This window comes from Melanostigma gelatinosum, assembly GCF_949748355.1.
Source record: "Melanostigma gelatinosum genome assembly, chromosome: 6".
NCBI lineage: Eukaryota > Metazoa > Chordata > Actinopteri > Perciformes > Zoarcidae > Melanostigma > Melanostigma gelatinosum.
This window is the reverse complement of record NC_136639.1, coordinates 13,519,610-13,539,282: the sequence shown is the minus strand read 5'-3', so window position 1 is coordinate 13,539,282 and position 19,673 is coordinate 13,519,610. Positions and strand designations below refer to the sequence as shown.

The window sequence follows — 19,673 nt, the reverse complement described above, 5'->3', positions numbered from 1 at the left end:
CCTCAAGTTGTTTTCTACATCTAGTTCAATTGTTTTTCACGTTAACTATTTATAATAAAATAAATTAAAGTAACTGTTTTGTACATGCCATGTGCCAAGTCTTCGAGGGTCGAGGGTTCGATGGCGCAACAGAGGTGAGGTGTGTGTGTGTGTGGGGGGGGGGGGGGGTTGGCTCAGGAATGGGATTGTTGAAGCTGAAAACAAATTTTGCAATAATCCAGACACTCCAAAGATGCTAAAAAATATTTAATCTCGTGTTTGTTTTCTCATTTTATCTTTCAAAATAAGCAACATACATCAGATGCATTTGGACTTCCCAAACCGGAAATATACATCGCATCTTCTTTTACCCCTCCTGAACCAATTTATGTCTCGGCTCCTTATTCCCATCCTGAAATGTCATTGGACAAGAACTGGGCACATGAAGATGATGTCCCACTGGCAGGCAACGTTGCAGGCAGAAAAAGACAGATCTTAGAAAATGAGGCAGGCATACACCTACTTTACAAGATTATCACCAGACTATCAACAGGCATACTGTATAAAATACAAACATAAATTAAGTAGATAGCCATGTACAGTATTATTTAAAAAATAAATAGTCTCATTTCAACTTGGTGCAAATAAAAGTGCTTTTTTCCCTTTTACAGCCAACAGTCTGATACATTCCTTTGTATCATTTATTTTCTCTCAAAAAAAAAAAAATCATACAAAATAAAAACACTTTGGTTTGCTTGCAAACAAGCCGAAATCCAATAAGATGACAAAAAAGAAAACGGCATTTGAATGCAATACCACACAATAGTCACCACAATTTGCTGTAAAATAACGACATACAGTACTAGACACATACAGTACATATCAGGTATTCAAACAGTCCCTTCAGGCATTATAAAAAGCCATCCTTCACGAGCCACAGAGTGTTTGTTGAGGAGGCTATAATCAGTCTGCAACGCTGCTCTTAGGGGACAGTGTTATTGTCTTTCAAGTGGATTCCTCAAAACAACAAAACAAAATCAATGGCTCTCTGGAGTGACAGATCCAAGCCTGTTGATATTTAAGCATGGAGATGGATGGGTAAAGAGGGAGGGAGGGAGGGTGGGAAAGAGGTAAGGAGAGAGAGAGAGAGAGGGTACAGGCGATGGCAAGGAGACAGTCAGGGAGAGAGGGTGACGAAATGGCAGAACAGAGCTCTCGTTGTGGTGGGGAGGGGGTTAGAGCGATAAAGATGGAGAGACAGACGACCAGATAGACGGGGGAGGGGGGGGGGGAGGAACAAAAAGATGCAGAAGGGGGGGAAAGATGGAGGCAGGGATCAGTAGGATGAGAGGAGACCTCCTCAAATGTAGCCTGGGCTGTGATCTTTCAACAGATGCTCAGCAAGAAGCCCAGGAGACCGTCCCTTCAGACAGGGTCGCAACCCCGCTCACTGACGAATGAGGGAACCGCAGAGAGAGCAAACGAAGAGAAGCATGATGGGAAAGGGGATCTGAAATAGCATAAAACACACATCCCTGACATCTCAGGCCTAGGTCCCCTCAGAGCCTTGTCTCGTCACACAGCGACTTGCTGCTCATCTAGCTGACGGCCGCCAACACCAGCAAACTCCACACCAAGCAACAGCTGGCACTTCTGCTGCACCACACCACACACACAACTGAATCTACGCATCAGTCTACAGCTGGAGGGGAGATACAATTGTAACACACACAGACACTGAGAAAAGCAACGCGTCTTTGATTCCATAAACGTGTATACGCAAACACTCTCACATATACGGTTCACATACACACGCCTCCGTCTCTGGAAAGACGGATCAAAGTTGTGCTGTGGGCACAGGAGGTGGGGCAGATGGAGAGGGCGGCCAGCCTGGGGCACAACAGCACAGAGAGCATGTTTGTGTGTGTGTGTGTGTGTGTGTGTGCCTGAGAGGGAGAGAATGTGCCTGCTCAAATGGGATGTTATGCTTTCATCTGCGAGCAAGTAGGTACAGTATGTGTACGCAAGATCTCTGAAAGAAGCATATTCACGCGAGAGGATTTTTTTGTTATTGTGTCTGCATGCATGCATGCATTCTTGTGTGTGTGTGTGTGTGTGTGTGTGTGTGCTGAGGCAAACACACAGGGAGAGGAAAGGAGACCGGCCTTTCAAACAAGATTAGGGCTGTGGCTGCCTAAAGGCCTGCATGCCTGGTGACACTCATGCATACACTGGGTGACATCTGTATTAACACCGCGACAGCAGAAGGCCCAGTCTGCTGCGTCAGCCGACAGACAGAGACGGTGTCGCACTGATTGACTGACGGGGGACTTTGACACGTTTTTTAAGGGGTTAAACGAAGCTGCTACTGAATTACCTGGACATTTAGTGGCCATATATGTTTGCGGTAAAAATACAAACTCCTTTTTTTTCGTCCGGGTATTATTTAATGATGATTGTGTAATCACAGTCTATTTTAAGAAGAACAGTCTCACTGTACTTTAAACTAACACCACTGCCTCGTGTGGATTGATTTTTTTTGTTGGCCATTGTATCAAAGCACGGACAGATACGACCACAAGCCTTCAGCCTGTTGGACCAGCTTTGTGTTCGTGTAGAAGGACATATCTGGGGGCTACGACCGTAATTGCCAATCAACTTGGCTGGCCGAGTTAAGTGGAAACGATACAAATTACTGCCAGCGAACATATCATTACCACATCCAAGAGAGGAATAACACAAAAGATACTTCAGTACAAAAACAATTAGAAAATATGAACATATTACCAAAACCTTTTGATAACTACAATATGCTCTAAAAAAAAGACTTCAAAGTCTACTGCAGAGTGACAATGCAGAATGTTGGTATAAGGCTTGTATTTTGATAAACATGGATTGCACTGAATATATCATTTTTGGGACCGTGAGTATAAATGTTAAAACTGGTTTTCCTCATTGTGTGACACTTGTCCTCCGAACTGTCAGAGTGATGGAGAGGAGAAAGGAGAGTGGCGCACACGGCTGAGAAAAAGGTCATTCCATCCATCCTTCCCACTCGCCTTTAAAATCAATCAAAAGCTTAATGGCGATAAGAATGTTTCATGTACTCGTCTTTTCTTTCTTTTTTATACAAAAATTACACTTCAGGAAACTGTACTGTACGTCATGAGCAATTTAAGACAGAAAAAAAGCTTTCAGAAAAGAAAATTGGAAAAGAAAAAGAGGGAAGGATAGCTGAGCCGAGCTGGTCCGGAGCCGTCTTCCTCTGCTCCTCAGAGGCCGGTAATAGACCACAAGGAGGGAAGTAAAGAAGAGAAGAGTTGGTGGGCGGACACAGTCATCTACCCGGGGTTGTTTTTCTTCCTTTTATTTGGACTGGGATTGGGATCCAGTTTCAGCTCTCGGTACTGCACCTGTTAAAACACACACGCAGGCATGCACATGCGAGTGCACACACACACACACACACACACACACACACGCACCACCCGGTCAGGTGGAAAGAGCAAAGGATGCTTGAATAGCACAGAAACCCTCCAGAGGCTCTCTGAGTCCAGCTGTGTGGAACAGTGGCCTCAGGGAAGGGATTACACACTGATTACAAAACACACACACATATTGAGACACACACACACACAACACAATCCATGTACACTGTTCAAAGCTCCAAATACATTCATGCTTGCACACGCACGCACACAAATATACACGTACACACATACTTCCACAGATGTGGGACAGTGGCCTAAGGGGAGGGATCACACAAACAAACAGAGAACAGGGAAAGGACTCATGGGAAAGCTTGGAGAGACAACAGAGTCATCACAGTATTGCAAGATGGTTAGGAGAGAAAGGGCAGAGCGATGGGAAGGAGACACAAGTCAGAAAAGACACTTGTAACCCTTTCAAAACCAGAGCTGGGAGTTTTAGTTACTACAGTAGCAAAGATTTGCTGATCACATGTAGCTTGATGTATACTGCGCTATATCTCAGAGGCTTTATCTGGCTAAACGTGCAATTACGGACAAAAGTGTTTACTCTATGTTCATGTGCTGTTGAAGAAAACGCCTGTCTTCTCTGACAAAAACCCAAAATGTTCATTAGAAAATGTAGACCAGAGAGATCAACAAACAAGCTCCTTTTTTTTCCATCATCAGTCATGGTACGACCATGAGTGGACATTTGGGCCAAATTTGAAGAAATTTGCTCAAGGGGTTTCTCAGATATCGCGTTCATGAGAATGGACCGGACAGAACCGGCGGTACAGCACGGTTGTCGTCTGTGTTTCTAGTTCTTTCCTCAAACACCCTTTTTAGAGGATCAAGCAGGATTTTACTCCCTTTAAAGCCTCATGTTGCTGTTCTCTCATTTATTTACCATTAATGTAAGTATAAGACCAAAACTCATGTGGCCCTACCTGGCTGTAACTTTGTCTGTTCAACAAAACCAAGAAATTGAATATATAATGACTTCTTTTGTATCACTAAAAATAAATGTAATGACAATCACTTCAGAATAGGCTCTGCATTGTCACTGAGGGAGTGTCACCTACTTCTCCCAAAGGGAAGTGACTCTCACTTCATGTGACGCTTTGCAAAGATGGCGAGCAGAGCTTAGAAAGAAGCTGCTCTTAAGTGATGGACACTCAGACGTAACAGCGTCACAGTGGCTGAGCCGCAGCAACCAGAGACTGTCACTCCGGCAGTCTCATTTTCAGACGTGTGTGCACGCACAAATACAGTCGCTAGTCACAGCACCAAAGAGCCAGTATCATCTGTGGGATCTTTCCTTGGCTGATGTACTGTAGGCTACTCTGCCTGTCTGACTGACTGACACTCTCTCTGATTCACCAGGCAGACAACAAACTGACGTCAATATGGTTTCTCTGTTCTGTCTCACGGTGGGTCTGTCTGCTGTGGACGAGAACAGCAGCGTCTCTCAGCACTGGCTGGGAACGAGCCTTTATCATCCATCTTCTACTGGTTCCCACTGTCGCTTCAATGGGGCCTTCCGGTGCCCTCTCCCTGCATTGTACAAATCTGAGATGCAAACAGGCGTGTGTGTGCTTACCAATGAAGACACATGCAGACGGATACCAGCAACGAGAATGTATACACACACACACACACACACACACACACGGTACAGTGGGGGATTTCAGTTCCTCTGTCTCACAGCGGTGGTCACCAATGTCTCGTTAAGGTGCTTCCAGAGTGGTTAGGCCAGCATGTGTTGCTCTCTATGCCTCACTAGGCAGCCAGACTTCACTGATACAGATCTGGACATCCTACTAAACGGCTGTACAAATAGAGCCGGCTAGTTAGACACAGTGAGAAAGAAGAGAGACTATGAGGTAAGTCTAGAGGACAACAAGGAAATAGGCCAGGTGGAGAACACAAGGGAAGAAAGTAATGATGGGAAGCGAGATAAAGACGGGTCAGAAATAGAAAGAAAGACGAGGGGCAGAGAGCGGGACAAACCAACAAAAGACGAAGAAGAAGAAGAAGAGACTGGGTGAGACAGAGGGAGAACTTTGGACACTCGGGTGATGACAGATACTGTTCTCATGTGGGTGTGGATCCTTTTATAGCCCTGCCAACTAAAGCAGACAACGGAGCAAAAACCCATGGGGACAGAGAGGGTTTATATGGCCCCATCTGTGTGTGTGTGTGTGTGTGTGTGTGTGTGTGTGTGTGTGTGTGTGTGTGTGTGTGCAGTTGTAGTTCGGTTAGGGGACCATGACAGTCCTGGCACAGTGCCAAGATTAACTGTTCAATGATAGTGATGACAATGGATGGAGAAATGAGTGAATGAGTAACAGCACATCCGCATGTATCGCAGTTGCAAGGACATGTCTGTTAATATTAAATAATTGCAAGCAAATTCACAAAAACACTGTTCCTATATGCAACGCATTCTCACTCATCGTTGGCTGCACGCGTTAAGCCATCTACCACAGATCCAAAAGTAGGACAGGTATTGTGCGGGATCACTGGCTGTTAGTGGTCCCATTACACGGCCAAACGCCTACAGCAGCACAAAGGAACACAGCGATTTAATTCTGCACGTTGACGTTCCTGTCCAAACAAAAACTATTTGTGAGCGCCGAAAAAAAACAAAGAAAAGTTTGCATGTCAGTAGAAAGTAGGGTTTTGTTTCTCATGAAGAGTAGCGAAGGGGATCGACAAAAACAAAAGGGTGCAGGGAAAAAAAACAACATCTCAATCAAACAAGAGTTTTCTCTGTGAAGAGCTGCCAGCCAAGAGAAATGGAGCTCATGCGTCACAGGTTCAATTGCACCTTACAGGTGACAGGCCCGCCTGACGCTATACCCTTGGCTCCCCCGCTCACCTCACCTAATAACACACGCACACAGAAGCACACATGCAGACAAGAGCTAGTTAAAAAGAGGCAAGAAGAGAAGAAAAGGCAGCGTAGGCGAGGAGAAAGTGGGACGTTAGCAAAATAAAAGAAACCGGAATTGGGTGAAAGTTAAAAAAAAAAAAGTGTGGTAATGCGGAGAGCACATAAGCAATATGGTAGCGGGAGTGGGGAGCTTAAAGGGAACATCGACAGAAGAGGCAGTGGGTAAAGACCCAGCGCTGCTCAAAAGGCTGCTCCACCCTCGCTCCTCTCCTCTCCTCTCGCAAATGTTGACAGTACAAGTGCAAAACAGGCTTTGAAGTGTGCTCTGCTGAAGGGGCGCCGTGTACCGAGCTTCGTTTAACGGTGTTACCCACAAAGCATCCCGGGACCTGCTCCTCTCTCACCGTCTCTCTTTCCCTCTTACATTGAACCTTTGACTGAGTTTTGATGATGCCAGTGTGGGCAGACAGGCGAGGCAAAACCAAGGTGGGTGACAGTGAGCAAAAAAAAAAAAAAAAAGGCAAATAGGCGAGTAAATAACTCAAGTCAAGAAAGGCAAGGGAGCAACATTTTAATGATACTATGCTATTCTGTTTTCCAGTCCTTTCCACAGAGCACAAAACTCAGCGGGTTTCATCTCATGTGACGCCTAATGGAGCATAAGGGTTATTAAATGTTTCCAGGGAAACACTATTGTGTATAGTTCACACATCTGCACATCGGAGGATTGAGCACTTGCTGGGAAAGAAAAAGGCACGTCAAGGTGACATAAATCAGTGAGCAAAAAAAACCGACTAAGTAAAGAAAGTTTTGCCTATTAGCTGCTGTGGCACGACACATACTGAATAGTGACTAAGAGGCCACTTGCAGTGGAATGTTTAAATTTGTCACAAAAGTGGGGAAGGACACAGCTGAGGAGAGAGGGACCTCTGGTAGATGTAAGTGATGGCATCTGGCAACGTTTCCACCTCTTAACTATCCTGCCTTTGACCCTCATGTCCAATGAGGTTTCATCCCCAACATAAATGTTTTCCAAAAATATTAACCTGACTCCCCACTGCTCATTAGGCGCTAAATTGGAATGCATGCTTATTTTCGTACCGGGGGTTTGATCCAGCTCCCTTACACCATAAAGGGCCACTTGGCATGCTAATTGCCTTGGCCTTACTTACGCACTCCCTAGCTCACACGGCTAATGGTGTCGTAAAACATACTAGTGCACTGACACCTCCCAAACACCAGGTAGGGAATACTCAGCACTATAAAGGTGCTCAGTTTTGCCTCGTTTAAGAGGACATGAAGAATTCCCTGATAATGACCGTATCGATAGCTAACGCTGGTGAAAGAGCCAAACCAGCGACACGAAACCGTTACCCAGGGAGGGACAGCGAGTCTCTCGCGCAGACATGCACTACATACCATGCCAGCCTTTAACATTGCTCCTCACAGGGACATAATGATTGAAGTAAACTGATCAGGTGGTAAAAAGGATAACTCTGCCTGTTGCAGCTCCCATGCACCAGAGTTTAGCTTTTAAAGGGTGTTTGACAGAGCTGTTAGGGGCCCAGTGTCATTGATTTAAAGAGCGTGGTTTGCAAGACTAACGTGCCTTCCGTTAACTGTACAACCAATGAGAAGTTGGTATTGTTAAAAGCAAAAAGTTTCTTTCATGTACACTATTAAAGAGAAATGAAAGATGAGAAAACTATGAGAGTCCTAAAGCTGCTCCACAGTTACTGTGGTGCTGTTCAGCGACATACGTTATGATGGACTGTGGCCCAGTGTGGATGCCCTTTATATATAAAGTCATTAGGACCTCATCAGTTCTGGCTGCACTGAAGCACCTCTAAATGATGTGGAACACTGCATTGAAACACCCCGAGCCCGCCTCACATGCACTACTACTGGGAGAGCGTGTGTGTGTGGTTATGCATGTGCGCTAGGTCACACCGGGTCCCTGAAATAGCACTTCATTAGTCATCCAGAGTATCAGGCATAGTGGGGCCCCAGCACCAATGCCAGTGGGTGCTATGGACACGTGCCCGTGGAAGCGACGCTCCATTTGGACCCCAGCATCTCTCTGCATCATCCAAGAGCCTAAAGGGCTTGATCCCCACAGGCGGCTTTGACCCAGTAAGGCGGGGGCAGGCAATGAGGTGAACCCAACACCGCAGGCAGCTGAAGGGACGCGTCGCAGAGCAGAACGTTCTGCTCTGTTTTTAGCCAACGACCACCGAGCGGGGTGTCGTCGCAGAAAATGAACCTTTGGATTCAGTGAGAAAGTGATCGGTGCAGGTCTCAGTTCTTCATCAGCTGACTGAGCAGTGAATCTAAATTTCATTGACCTTATGTTATCGATACAAACAAGGCCACCCTGCTTTAAATAATAAAACTAGTCATCTCCAATATTCAATCAACTCTACTTGTACTTTCTGTCTCCATTTCCATCCTCGTCTTTTCTCCCTGAAATCTATTATTACCCCTCTGCCTTGGTCTTTGCCTCATTACTCGGTAAGCCTACGAACTGTCAGTGAAACCTGGCAACAATTACCATTCCGACAACTGCAGCAATAACTGTTACAGTAGCACTTACAGTATAACTTATACAGTAGGCACAACTCCAGCAGCACGGGCACCAGACCAGAGCAGCACGTCTGCCCCCACCTTCCCTAGCCAGCAGGCCCTCATTAGGGGCCTTGTAAAGGCCTCATACCTGCCGGGCCTGGGCCCCTTCACTGCTCCGCTCCCCCTGTCTCCAGGCGTGTAAGGTGGCTGCACTTCACCAGAGGGGACAGCTTAGGCTCATTTAAGCCTGTGGCTACCTGCCTTGTGCCTACTGCTGCAGCAGGCCTCAGTAAACTATGGAGCCGTAAAACTGCACGGGGGGCCGAAAGGGGGCGAAGACGGGGGGTTAGCGGGGGTGTGTAGGGGAGCAAGGATTATGACCCTGTAAAGATGAAAGGAGTTGCGGCAAAAAGCGATCAAAGAGGAAGTGTGTCAGCGCTGATGTGGCAGGGGATTGGTCGTATCAGAGGCCCCGGGTCAGCTTCAGCCTGCACGTGCGTTTAAGTGTGCGTTCGTGTGCGTGTGTAGTGAACTCGGCACAGCAGGGCTTAACGGCCACAGCGGACACCATCGGTGCTGGATAACACAACGACTTTCACAAGCCGCCGCTTAATTGCAGTTTAAACTGCACTTTGTCCTGAGCAGCACAGCACGTTACTGTTAACACACACACACACAAACTACACACATGCCTACACACCTATATTTTCCCTAACGAAGCATCTGTAGTCTTCAGCCACAAAGTTAATCTGATCTCACGGTTAATGCAGAAGCAAAACCGCATGGGGCTGGTTAACTGTTGGTTTACACGCCGTTCCAATTACTAGCGTAGCTGGGAAACAACAGCTAACTGTAATTGTGTGCGAGTGTATGGAGTCAATCAACCTAGTTATATGCTGGGCACTAAACTCACTTAACCTCGTTATCTTATTACACAGCTCCAGCTATGTATGTGGAAATTGAATTAGACTAGGAAGCTATTAATAGGAAAACATAGGAATGACTTTGAAACAATTAGATTAGATGTCTGCATGGCTTAAACAATGGATAGTCAGTTCACCCTGCGTGAGAAGTACAACAGTGAGGCGGCAACGGCTGAGAGGAGGAAAAATAAAGAAAGGACACAGAGTTAGATAGAGGAGATAATAAAAGGAGCCCTAACCCTTGCCCATGTCTGGGACTGACAGATGTGCTGTCAAAAAGATATCAGAGATGAGACACAGATGAAATTGGAAAGTTCACCCACCACTTGTACATCTGAGGGCACTCTGGACAAAAAGTCTAGCAGCTCGTTGTTATCAATAGTGTAAGGGTCTCGCAGCTTCTTGGTGAATTTATTCACCCCTGTAGAGAGAGAGAAAAATGGTGGGGGCAAGTAGGGAAGAGAGGTGGACATCAGCACACACTGCATGTTGAACAAGTTGTTAACGCCTTTGTGGTTGTACTCTGAAAATGTGCATCACATTTATTAATTGTTCTCCCCCCCCCCCAATACAAAACATTAAAAGCAGCATGAAACAGAAATTGCATTGCTCTGCCACAGGTTTACTTCGCTACGGTATTTACATTTAACTTTATCTTTACACTTCCAGTACATGGAAATAAACAGGACACATTAGCTCACCCCAGGCTAGCACAATGTATCGTAGAGGGATATAGTAGATGGTGATGGTGGCTGCTCCGAAAGCCACAATGGTCAGCCAGCTTAAGAAAGGCACAGTCCAGTTGAATGTGCTGAAAAGAGAGGAGAAAGACTGTAAAAACAAATGAGGAGACATGGCAACGCTCAGTCCAGCCGAACACGCCGAGAAAGAGTAGAGAGAGTGGAGTCAGGGAGGGCATTTTATTTATTTTCAACCCAAACAAGTTGATCTGGATGCCGCTGCACAGCAAATTCATCACATTCACTGGAACTGTGCAGAGGGAAATAACTTCACCCTGAAGTCTTACAGGCCAGCATTGCAGGGTAAAAATGGTCTATACCTCAATACAAGTCTCCATCTAATCAGTAAATTGCTCTCAACTTTACAAAAGCACATGTCACAAATGAGACAGCTTGATTTGAAATGCTTTTAAATATAACCAAAAGGATAACCTGTAGCCCGACTCTCATTTTATTAAGGATTTTAATCAACACTAAAATCCCTGTGCTTTGTATCTATTCAAAAATAGGAGCAGCTGTGTATGTAGGAGTGTACAGTGAATGAATGGTTGTGTGTGTGTGCATGTGGAGTGATGTGTTTAATCTAGTGTGTACATGATTCAGTTAATAGGTCATGCAGGGTCAAGTGAGATGTGATAGACACAAAGACAGGCAGCCTGTGTGTTTGGGTGTCACGCTGGCAGCGTTTCCTGAGAGCAGAACTGAGTTATACTCGGTTAGGCTGGCAAGGCGAAGCGGGGCAACCTGGCACTGCAGAAAAAAAAACACTGGGGCATGCGGAGCTGAGCGGAGCTGGCCCGATGCCGAGGAGCGGGCTTACGACTCACTTCTTTATCCTCTCGCCATAGGAGGCCACTTCATCCAGTGCATTCTGCACACTGATGCACACGTCCTGAATGGCATAAAGCTTGTTCATGAAGCCCTTTCTCTCAGAGTCCTGTAAGAGGACAGATAGAGATGTAGGCGAGGGAGAAAGAAAGCAAGGGTGAGGGAGGAAGAGATGGAGAGAGACAGTGAAGAGAGGGGAGCAGAGAGAAAGAGGAGAGAGACAACAGAGGCTGGGCACAGGCATCTTTGTGAAAACAATACATTTTAAATAGCGTCGAAGATTTGGGGTGGGGAGCCAAATCACCGGATATCCTGCACGAACTGACAGAGTGCTTTAATAGAGATACAAAGTCGGCAGAACAAATCAAAAATGCTCACACAGGAAAATTTGAATATGTGAATAGAGAGGCAGAATTAAAGTGAAAGCCGAATGGATACATCAATCTTTGGGCGCTCTCTCTCTCTCGGCTGCCAAGACAGCTAGGAAGACCGGACAGAGCCGCCTTTTGTTCTGCTGGCTGGCACACTGTGATGATGTCACCAGCCGTGACATCATTAATATCCTTATTAAACGCCGTCACCCACCATGAAGAGCTCTTCCTTTTCAACTTTTGATGGTTGAGAACTTGGGGCAATCTAAGATCTACAATCCCCTCATACTGAAACAAAGTGAAGAAGTCATGCAACAGTCAACCAGCTGCCCGCTGACTGAGTGACAGCAAAGGGACAGGATGGATCTGGACAGAATGAGGTGACGGAGAGTGATCGAGAGCCGTTGGCTGAGTGAGGACATGAACACGCAGACTGGATGTGCGCTGGATGTGAGTGGTGGGCATGCTTGGGAGACAAAAGGGGCACATAACAAGAAGAGGACTGTCTATTGTCGGAAGAGTTACAAGAGTATACAGTGGTACGAGTACGGGTGGGCAGTTTGTAATATGGCTATGGTAGACTTATATCATCAGATCATCCAGGTCCAGTTTGTTACCACATCAGCAAGTGGACAACTCTCTAGAAAAGTTGCTGGTATGGTGACAATACATTTTGTTGTATTAGGGGGAGGGTGGAGGTTGCTGGTATTTTCTCAGTGGTTGAATTAATGTGCACTTTTCAACTATTGTTGAGCATTTGTTAAACAAATGAACACATGCAAATAAAAATAATCCTTCATAGCTCACATCAGAAGTAATCTGGATTTCTTAAAGCTGGGAAAATAAGGATATTACACAGCTGTTTGAAGAATTTAAGTTAATTAATCGACAAAAATAGATAGAAAAGTTCAAGAAAAACCAAAAGATTATGGCGCAACCCTACAGGGCCACCAAACGTCTCTATGTGAGAGAAACAGCAATGGCTGTGTAATGATGAAGATGGATGGCCATTGTTAGATTAGAGAGGTAAAACTCAGAGTAATCCTCATCATTATACCCAAAGAAGACAGTAAAGTAGTCAAAGACATGAAACCTCCAGGATCCCAGAGGCCTTTACCACATTTCGCTCCTTGAGGCCAGCCCCCCCCCCCCCCCACAACCATCCCATTGAGACCCAAAACACCCTCCACTGGCCCGAAACCCACCCTCTTCTTTTTACTCTCCATCCAGGATCAGATAATGTGAAAAATGAACCGTGGAGCAGTCAGGGAGACCACATGGCCTCCCCAGCAAAACCACACAAGACAAATAGATATAATTAGACAGCGTCCGTGGGTTATTTTTCTTCACAAATATTTTACAAGACTCCCTTTCTTTCTTCCTCTCGCTCCTCCTCTTCTCGGTCCTTTCTTCCGAGTCCATCTGTTTTTCATTGCTCGCTCAGAATGCAGGGTCTATTGTGCTGGGCTGGGTTGGGTTAGGCCGAGCCGAGCCAGGCTGGGCCCGGTCAGGTCGTTTTTATTTTCGGGAGTGTGTTTGGGGGCCGAGGGAGTGGTGTGAGAGAGCGGGCGGGGGTGGAGAGGATAGGTCAGAGGTCACCGGAGTATAAACCATTGCCACATGCACCTCGGACTGCGGTCTGACTCGTATTTCCTGTCTTCAAACACGGCTCGGGGAGGCGGGAGGCAGCAATAACACAGAGGGCCACGGAGAACCTTGTTTTCCCAGCTTCCCTGCACACTGCGCACATATGGAGCCAGGCAACCTGTTCTTATAATGGAACCTAATATGCGCACACACACACACACACACACACACACACACGCACGCACACACACCCCCTACAGCTATTAGATAAGGTTGATCTGCACACCTGGTCTTGCTGTGTGACTCTACAAACATTATATCCTGACAAAGATGATAGGATGAGGGCCCTTGACTTCTAAAAGCAGTTTCTTTCTCTGCTGAGCAAGTTTGTTTTAGATTGCAATGTCATCACTGATAGAAAGGGAAGTGACACAGAAAGATGACACATTGCATTCACACATCAGTCAAGGTCAAAGAAGCTTTTTTTGACTTAGATGTTTGACAAAAAACTGTGAAATCTTTGAATCAGGGAGGTGAGCTCTCTAAGGCAGTCTTGTCATGCTTTCTGTGCTTTTGTGAGGAACGTTTGTGCATAGGTGTCAACCACCAGCTCGCGTAGTTTTCCAGTTCCTAGTGTCAGGAGGACGAGCGGGGTCTGTGCAGGAGACTGAGCCTGCATTCCCAGCTGCCTCTTCCTGTGTCTGTCAGGAAGACGAAGGTGGTTTGTTTGGAGACCTGAAGGCACGGCTAATAAAATGAAATCCGCAAGGTCTCTCGCTTTGACTTGGCTACAGTTTCAAGTCATGTTAATGCTCAAAGTATGCTACAAATCCCAGCACCACTGACAAGAGCGTTCTGAAGGACGCCGCTGCATGGCTTGACTCAGACAGATAGTGTAATAAGCTTGCCTAATGAGTTTATCATCATGCATTTTAATAGACTGCTGCTTTAGGTTCACTGCCAGTTCCGTTTGTCGACGAAAAACTGTCATTGCAGTCGGCTGACAGAGCATTCATTCTTGACAAGTTCATCTCCTGTAAGACAGGACTGAATCTATGGAGATACGCATGCTCATTGGTCAGGTGCACATATGTTTGTCTGTATATGAAGCACAGTACAGTGCATTTACAATTATGTGCAATGTGATTAACTGCACTTAAGAAATGAAGCGTATCCGATGACTGAAAATAATCCAAAAAAAAGGTCTTTCTGCCAAAACTACATAAAACAAACACGATACGCTTTATACAAATGACGCAAAAATGATCGCATATATTGTAGAGAGCTGTAATATTAAATGAAAACAATTTCTATGCAGGAATATCAAAAAGCTGAATGGATTTTAGCACCCCCAGGGTGTGGGTTGACAAATTTAAATAAGAGAATACACTGTACATACTGCTTTAAATGTTACTCTAAATGTCCATGACCATCAGTACTCTACCGATTTGCTCATTTAAATCAGTAATTTGTGTCCCCAGAATGCATACTCCAGAGTACCTATAATATTAACAGAAATAAATATTCAGGCCTTTACAAACATCAGTCATTAATATTCATTATTTTTGTCTTTACCTGTGTGATGGTCTCTCGCTCATTCTGAAAAGCTTTAGTTTTATAATATATTGTATAGCAAAGGGTCTGAATGTAATGCGAGTTTAGGGTAAAGTCAGAACTCCATACTTTTATGCCGTTAAATAAAATCCATTGAGACAATTTGTTTATTTACAATTTGACATGTTTCTACGTGCAGAAGAAATCTTGACGTCAATTAACTCTAATCAGCAGAAATATGTATTGAGTTGGTGTCCTTTGTTGGCATATAAATGTATCGTTTGTAGTTATGTCCAAAGTTTGCATCATTGTTTGGATGTGTGGAGTGTGACACTAATTCTCAGCCAAGCACCCATCAGTTCAGCATTACGCCACCCTGTGTACAAGTGTGTGGAGCAGGCTGCATCATGGGAGTGCTCCTATCAGCAGAGACGGAGGCGGGAAGGCTCGTTAAAGTGATGCGAGCTGTTTGCATGCGTTAAGGAGAAACAACCCTCAGTGACACCAGAGAGAGGCCGGGACACACACACACACACATAAACAGCCCAGTCAGGCTAACCACATTGCACTTGCTGGTAAATTGTGGTAAACAAATGTGGTAAACTCCTTGAAACACTTGATTAAATATTTAACAAAGGAAAGACGCTCACTGCCTCCGTGTACTCGACTGCTCCATTTCTCTTTCAGGGAGATAGCATCATCCCAGAGTACATCTATATGCAAAAGTGCAAAGAGGGCAGTTGTAAACTTTTACAAAGACAGTTTGTTCTTCACTGACCCAAGGCCTAGAGCTAAACAAGAGAGGTCACTGAGGACTTGGCCTATTACGATGGACTCAAATATCTGTCCTATATCTATTGGGTGGAAATAGAGAGAGCCATTTGAGACTGTTTTAACCTCCGATCACAGTGTTCTCCCTGCTGGGTTACAACATAAAAATGATAAACCTAACCGTTATAATGCAGCACCATACATCCCATCACACCACGAAATGAGCCTGAACCACTAGTGGCTGCTGCTCATTGCCGCCGTGCTAAAATTGCACCTGTTTTTCTTTGTTTTTCTTTTTGCCTCGCTCACTCGGCAGCACAGTAAAAATTGAAATGTCATATAAAACGTGACAAGATGCTAATATGTGGCTCCCAGAGGGCATCTGAAAGCGATTTTGTAACTGCAGAGGGAGGCGGCATCCCTCCCATTTCCACCCCAGGAAAAAAGAAGAAAAAAAAACATTGAAAAGTTGAGCAAGTTGAGGAATGCTTTAGGGGCGACACAAATTCAATTTCCAAGGGCTGTGCAAGAATTAGGAATGACAGAATAATAAATAGCGCATACAATTAGCGTCTACTGTGTACTTAAAACTTGACGTGTTGCAATCTCTCTGAAAAAAATCAAACATGGATACAATAAAAAAAATCATGATTCTATACCCATAAACAAGATATTTGGCTGCTGTTGTCGACTTGCAGCAAATGAATAAATATAACAATAATTTCGAGATTGATGAAAGTGCAACACTGTTCCCTGGTAGGAGGCTTTCATTTGCTCATTAGCATTCACTGGCTGTATTCATTTCAGTCTAGTAGTATTTTGTTTGGATCTATACAGGAGTAAATATTCTAGTCAGTGAAAGTGGCAGATGTCCTTGTCTGTAAAATGAAGCAAGTAAGAATATACTGTATATAGTTAGACTTTTTGCAATGTACTATTAGTCCATTCATTATCAAAGATAATCTGATTGTTAATCAGCACAATGAGACCGATTAGTTTTGCATATTTTCATAAAAATTTGGCAGTAAGTCAAATGCAGTCATGGTGTCTCATGTTGACCACTTAAATGAAATAGTTCAGCTCCTAAACCAGTCCCATTATGTAAGCCAAAGATTAAACTAAAACTACTATGTTTCATCTGTGTCTATTCCAAGTATTACCAGCTCCACTGGGGAGCGATGAGTCACAGATTTTACCCCCTGGGAGTTAAGAAAGTCCCTCAAGGGAAAAAAATAAAATAAACTTGGCAACCCAGTGGCCCAGAAGAACAGATCCCCTCTGTCAGGAAATGACAACAAGACGAGACAAAAGGCCCCGTGACCGGCCTCAGATGCCACCATGCAACCTGGCACCTCGCCAGCGCCACATGAAAGAGGCAGATGTTGCCCCCTTTTTTTTTTTAAGCAGCAGCTTTAATAAATAATTTATCTCATACAACAACTAATCCATGGGCGAATGTGGGGAATACATCTCTATTTCCCTCCCTCTCTTTTTATCATAAGCACATAAATATCTGTTTAACTAGGGTGTTGAGATGTGCTGCACGTCCTCCTGGCCCTCATCAGGCGGCTCGCACGCACAACAGAGGCCACGTTAAGATCTGAAGGGGCGTCCCACTCCCATAGATCCAATGTAAATGTGAGGAGAGCGTGTATGTCTGTGCGTATAGGATGAACACAGAGTTTTCTTTGAGAATATCCACGTGTGCCGAGGGTTGCTCCCACAAAGCCAAACTCCAGTTTAGACTGTCAGCTGAAGGTGGACCAGGCAGGCATAACGCTCTAGTACTAATTAATCTCTTCACCTAGCCGAGTCCCACAGAGAGGATAAATATACGCATATGTAAAAGAGGGGGATAGAGGGAAAGAGGGAATAAAAGAAAGAGGTGGTGGTGACTTATTTTCAGTTTGACCTCTGCTTCCTATCCTAAAGAGAAAGGTTTCTGGTGGTACGAGTGTGTGTTTGTGACTCTGATGAGTCGGGTGGCAGGAGGTTGTTTGCCACTGATCATCTTTACCCAACTCCCCCTGGGGCCTCTCATCACCTCCACCACACCAGCCACTCCATCAGACTCAAGGTCAGGCACGCACACACACATAACTGACTGCCACCCCACAACTTCTGCGCTTCCCCTTCCTCGCCTCCTGCTGTACGCCACCCGACCCCCGCCCGACCTGCACCCCAAGCCTGCCCAATTCTCCCCCACTTCGCCTCACCTCTGCTCCCCAGCTCTGGCACTCTCCTTCCCCTGTCCTTCCCTGGATCCAGTCTGGCAGTGTGTGATGAATGGGACAGCATTACTCTTGTCCTCTGTTGGCCTGGTTTAGCTGCTCCAGCCCATCACCCCCCGTCTGTCTGTCTGTCTGTCTGTGTTGGCTTAAAACATATGCTACTGCGCAACCTAAACTCTGGATTAATTTGTTTTTACAATACACCAAGATGAAGGTACAAATAGGATTTTACATCTTATAATAGGGTACAGACATTTGGTAATTAGGTTAGCAATTACATTTAGGCTTTTTTTGATTCTGTAAGGTGGACGTCTATTCTACATTTAACTAATTAAGATTTTGAACGACATTATATTACATGTTTTTATCAAGTAAATCATGTTTTACTCTTTCAGATCTGATTCATCACCTAGGTCTGTAAAGCTCTTGCTAACTTTTGTGTACCTTTAATTACATATTCATGTTCAGAGACACAAGCAAAAGAAATAGCTGTAACATCCACGGTTTTAAACTTTGTTTTGGAAGGAGGAAAAAAAACCCGACAGAGAGAGAGAGTGCATCGCTATGAAGTGTAGAGATCACGTCTTCAAAAAAGTAAATAAAATATGCATCCTCTGTGCTCATTACAGATTTATGACTTTTGTTAAAAGAAAAGGTGGCGGCTGCCTTCTTACATGTCTGACTTTCAAATTCAGACGGCAATGCTGTCAAGTGTTGTGCTCCACATTCTGTCCAATGAGAGACTGGGAGGGCTGAGTGTGTGCCATCTTCAACATCCTGTTTGGTGAGAGTTGCGACGAGAGTAACTTTGAGTGGATGAGAGCACACAAGGACTCCTCACCTACAGTGCAACGAGTGCTCGCCGTAATCCTTTGATGCATAGTTCATCAGTCAAAAAGTTCAGTTGGTTCAGCCGCTTGTGTGCATGTGACTCAGAACAATAACAGTTGGGGGAGTAGAGATTGCTGCATTAGGCATAATGAGCATTGGGATTTGCTCTAGCAAGATGAAATAGTTTTGCTGTTTCTGTAGCAATCTTTAAGGAAAAAGAGCTCACAAGTGCATTCAAATCACCCCAAAACCGCACACACACACACACAAGTATACACACCAGAGTTCTGAAAAGCATTAGAAAATATGTATGCTCGGTAATTATCGTCAGTGACTTAGGGGTCATAAGGTGTGAAAACAATCCTTATTTATGAGATGAATGCAATTCTTGCTTCCAAAAACAAAACAAAAAGAGAAGCTAAAAAAAAATAAAAATAAAAATAAAAAATAAAATACTAAGAGGGGAATTGCATTCCCTTATGGCCCCTCTCACTGCACAGAATTACCCCAAACAGGTAAGAATTGACTAGAGTCACTCCCAATATCACCCTTTAGTACCCCAGAGCAAAACACCCTTGCACCTCAACACCTTGCAGGTTAGCAGCAGGGAAGTCACACAAGAAGACGGGGGGGGGGGGGGGGGGGCAGCCTTCCATGCTGGAGCCCCATTAGCGTAGCTTCTCCATCACCTAAGAGAGCAGGCAGAGGCCGCGAGGTTGGGTTGCGGGCCAAACGTGCAGTGCATGGGTGTTGATTGAGACGTGGACAGGTGACAAGTACTGTACAAAAACCCCGACAGGACGGCAGACGGAGGCCGTCGGACAGACGATGAGCCAAATAGGAAACCGGAAGACAGCGACACACACCATCGTGAGTCAGTGTTGGACCCACACACATGCCCACTTACCACCATCGCTCGTATCCACT

The 19,673-nt window shown here is 45.1% G+C and overlaps 1 protein-coding gene across 1 annotated transcript in view; it reads right to left on the bottom strand.

Moving 5' to 3' along the window:
- Positions 1-3,287: 3,287 nt before the first annotated feature.
- Positions 3,288-19,673, bottom strand: part of mctp1a (multiple C2 domains, transmembrane 1a) — a gene marked incomplete at its 5' end in the record, with an annotated part of 113,626 nt that continues 97,240 nt past the window's right edge. Inside the window, 4 exons of the mRNA XM_079270164.1 lie at positions 3,288-3,392; positions 10,157-10,254; positions 10,535-10,644; positions 11,401-11,510. Of these exons, the coding sequence (XP_079126290.1) occupies positions 3,321-3,392; positions 10,157-10,254; positions 10,535-10,644; positions 11,401-11,510 (390 nt within the window). The 3' untranslated portion in view covers positions 3,288-3,320. The remainder of the gene's footprint in view (positions 3,393-10,156; positions 10,255-10,534; positions 10,645-11,400; positions 11,511-19,673) is intronic.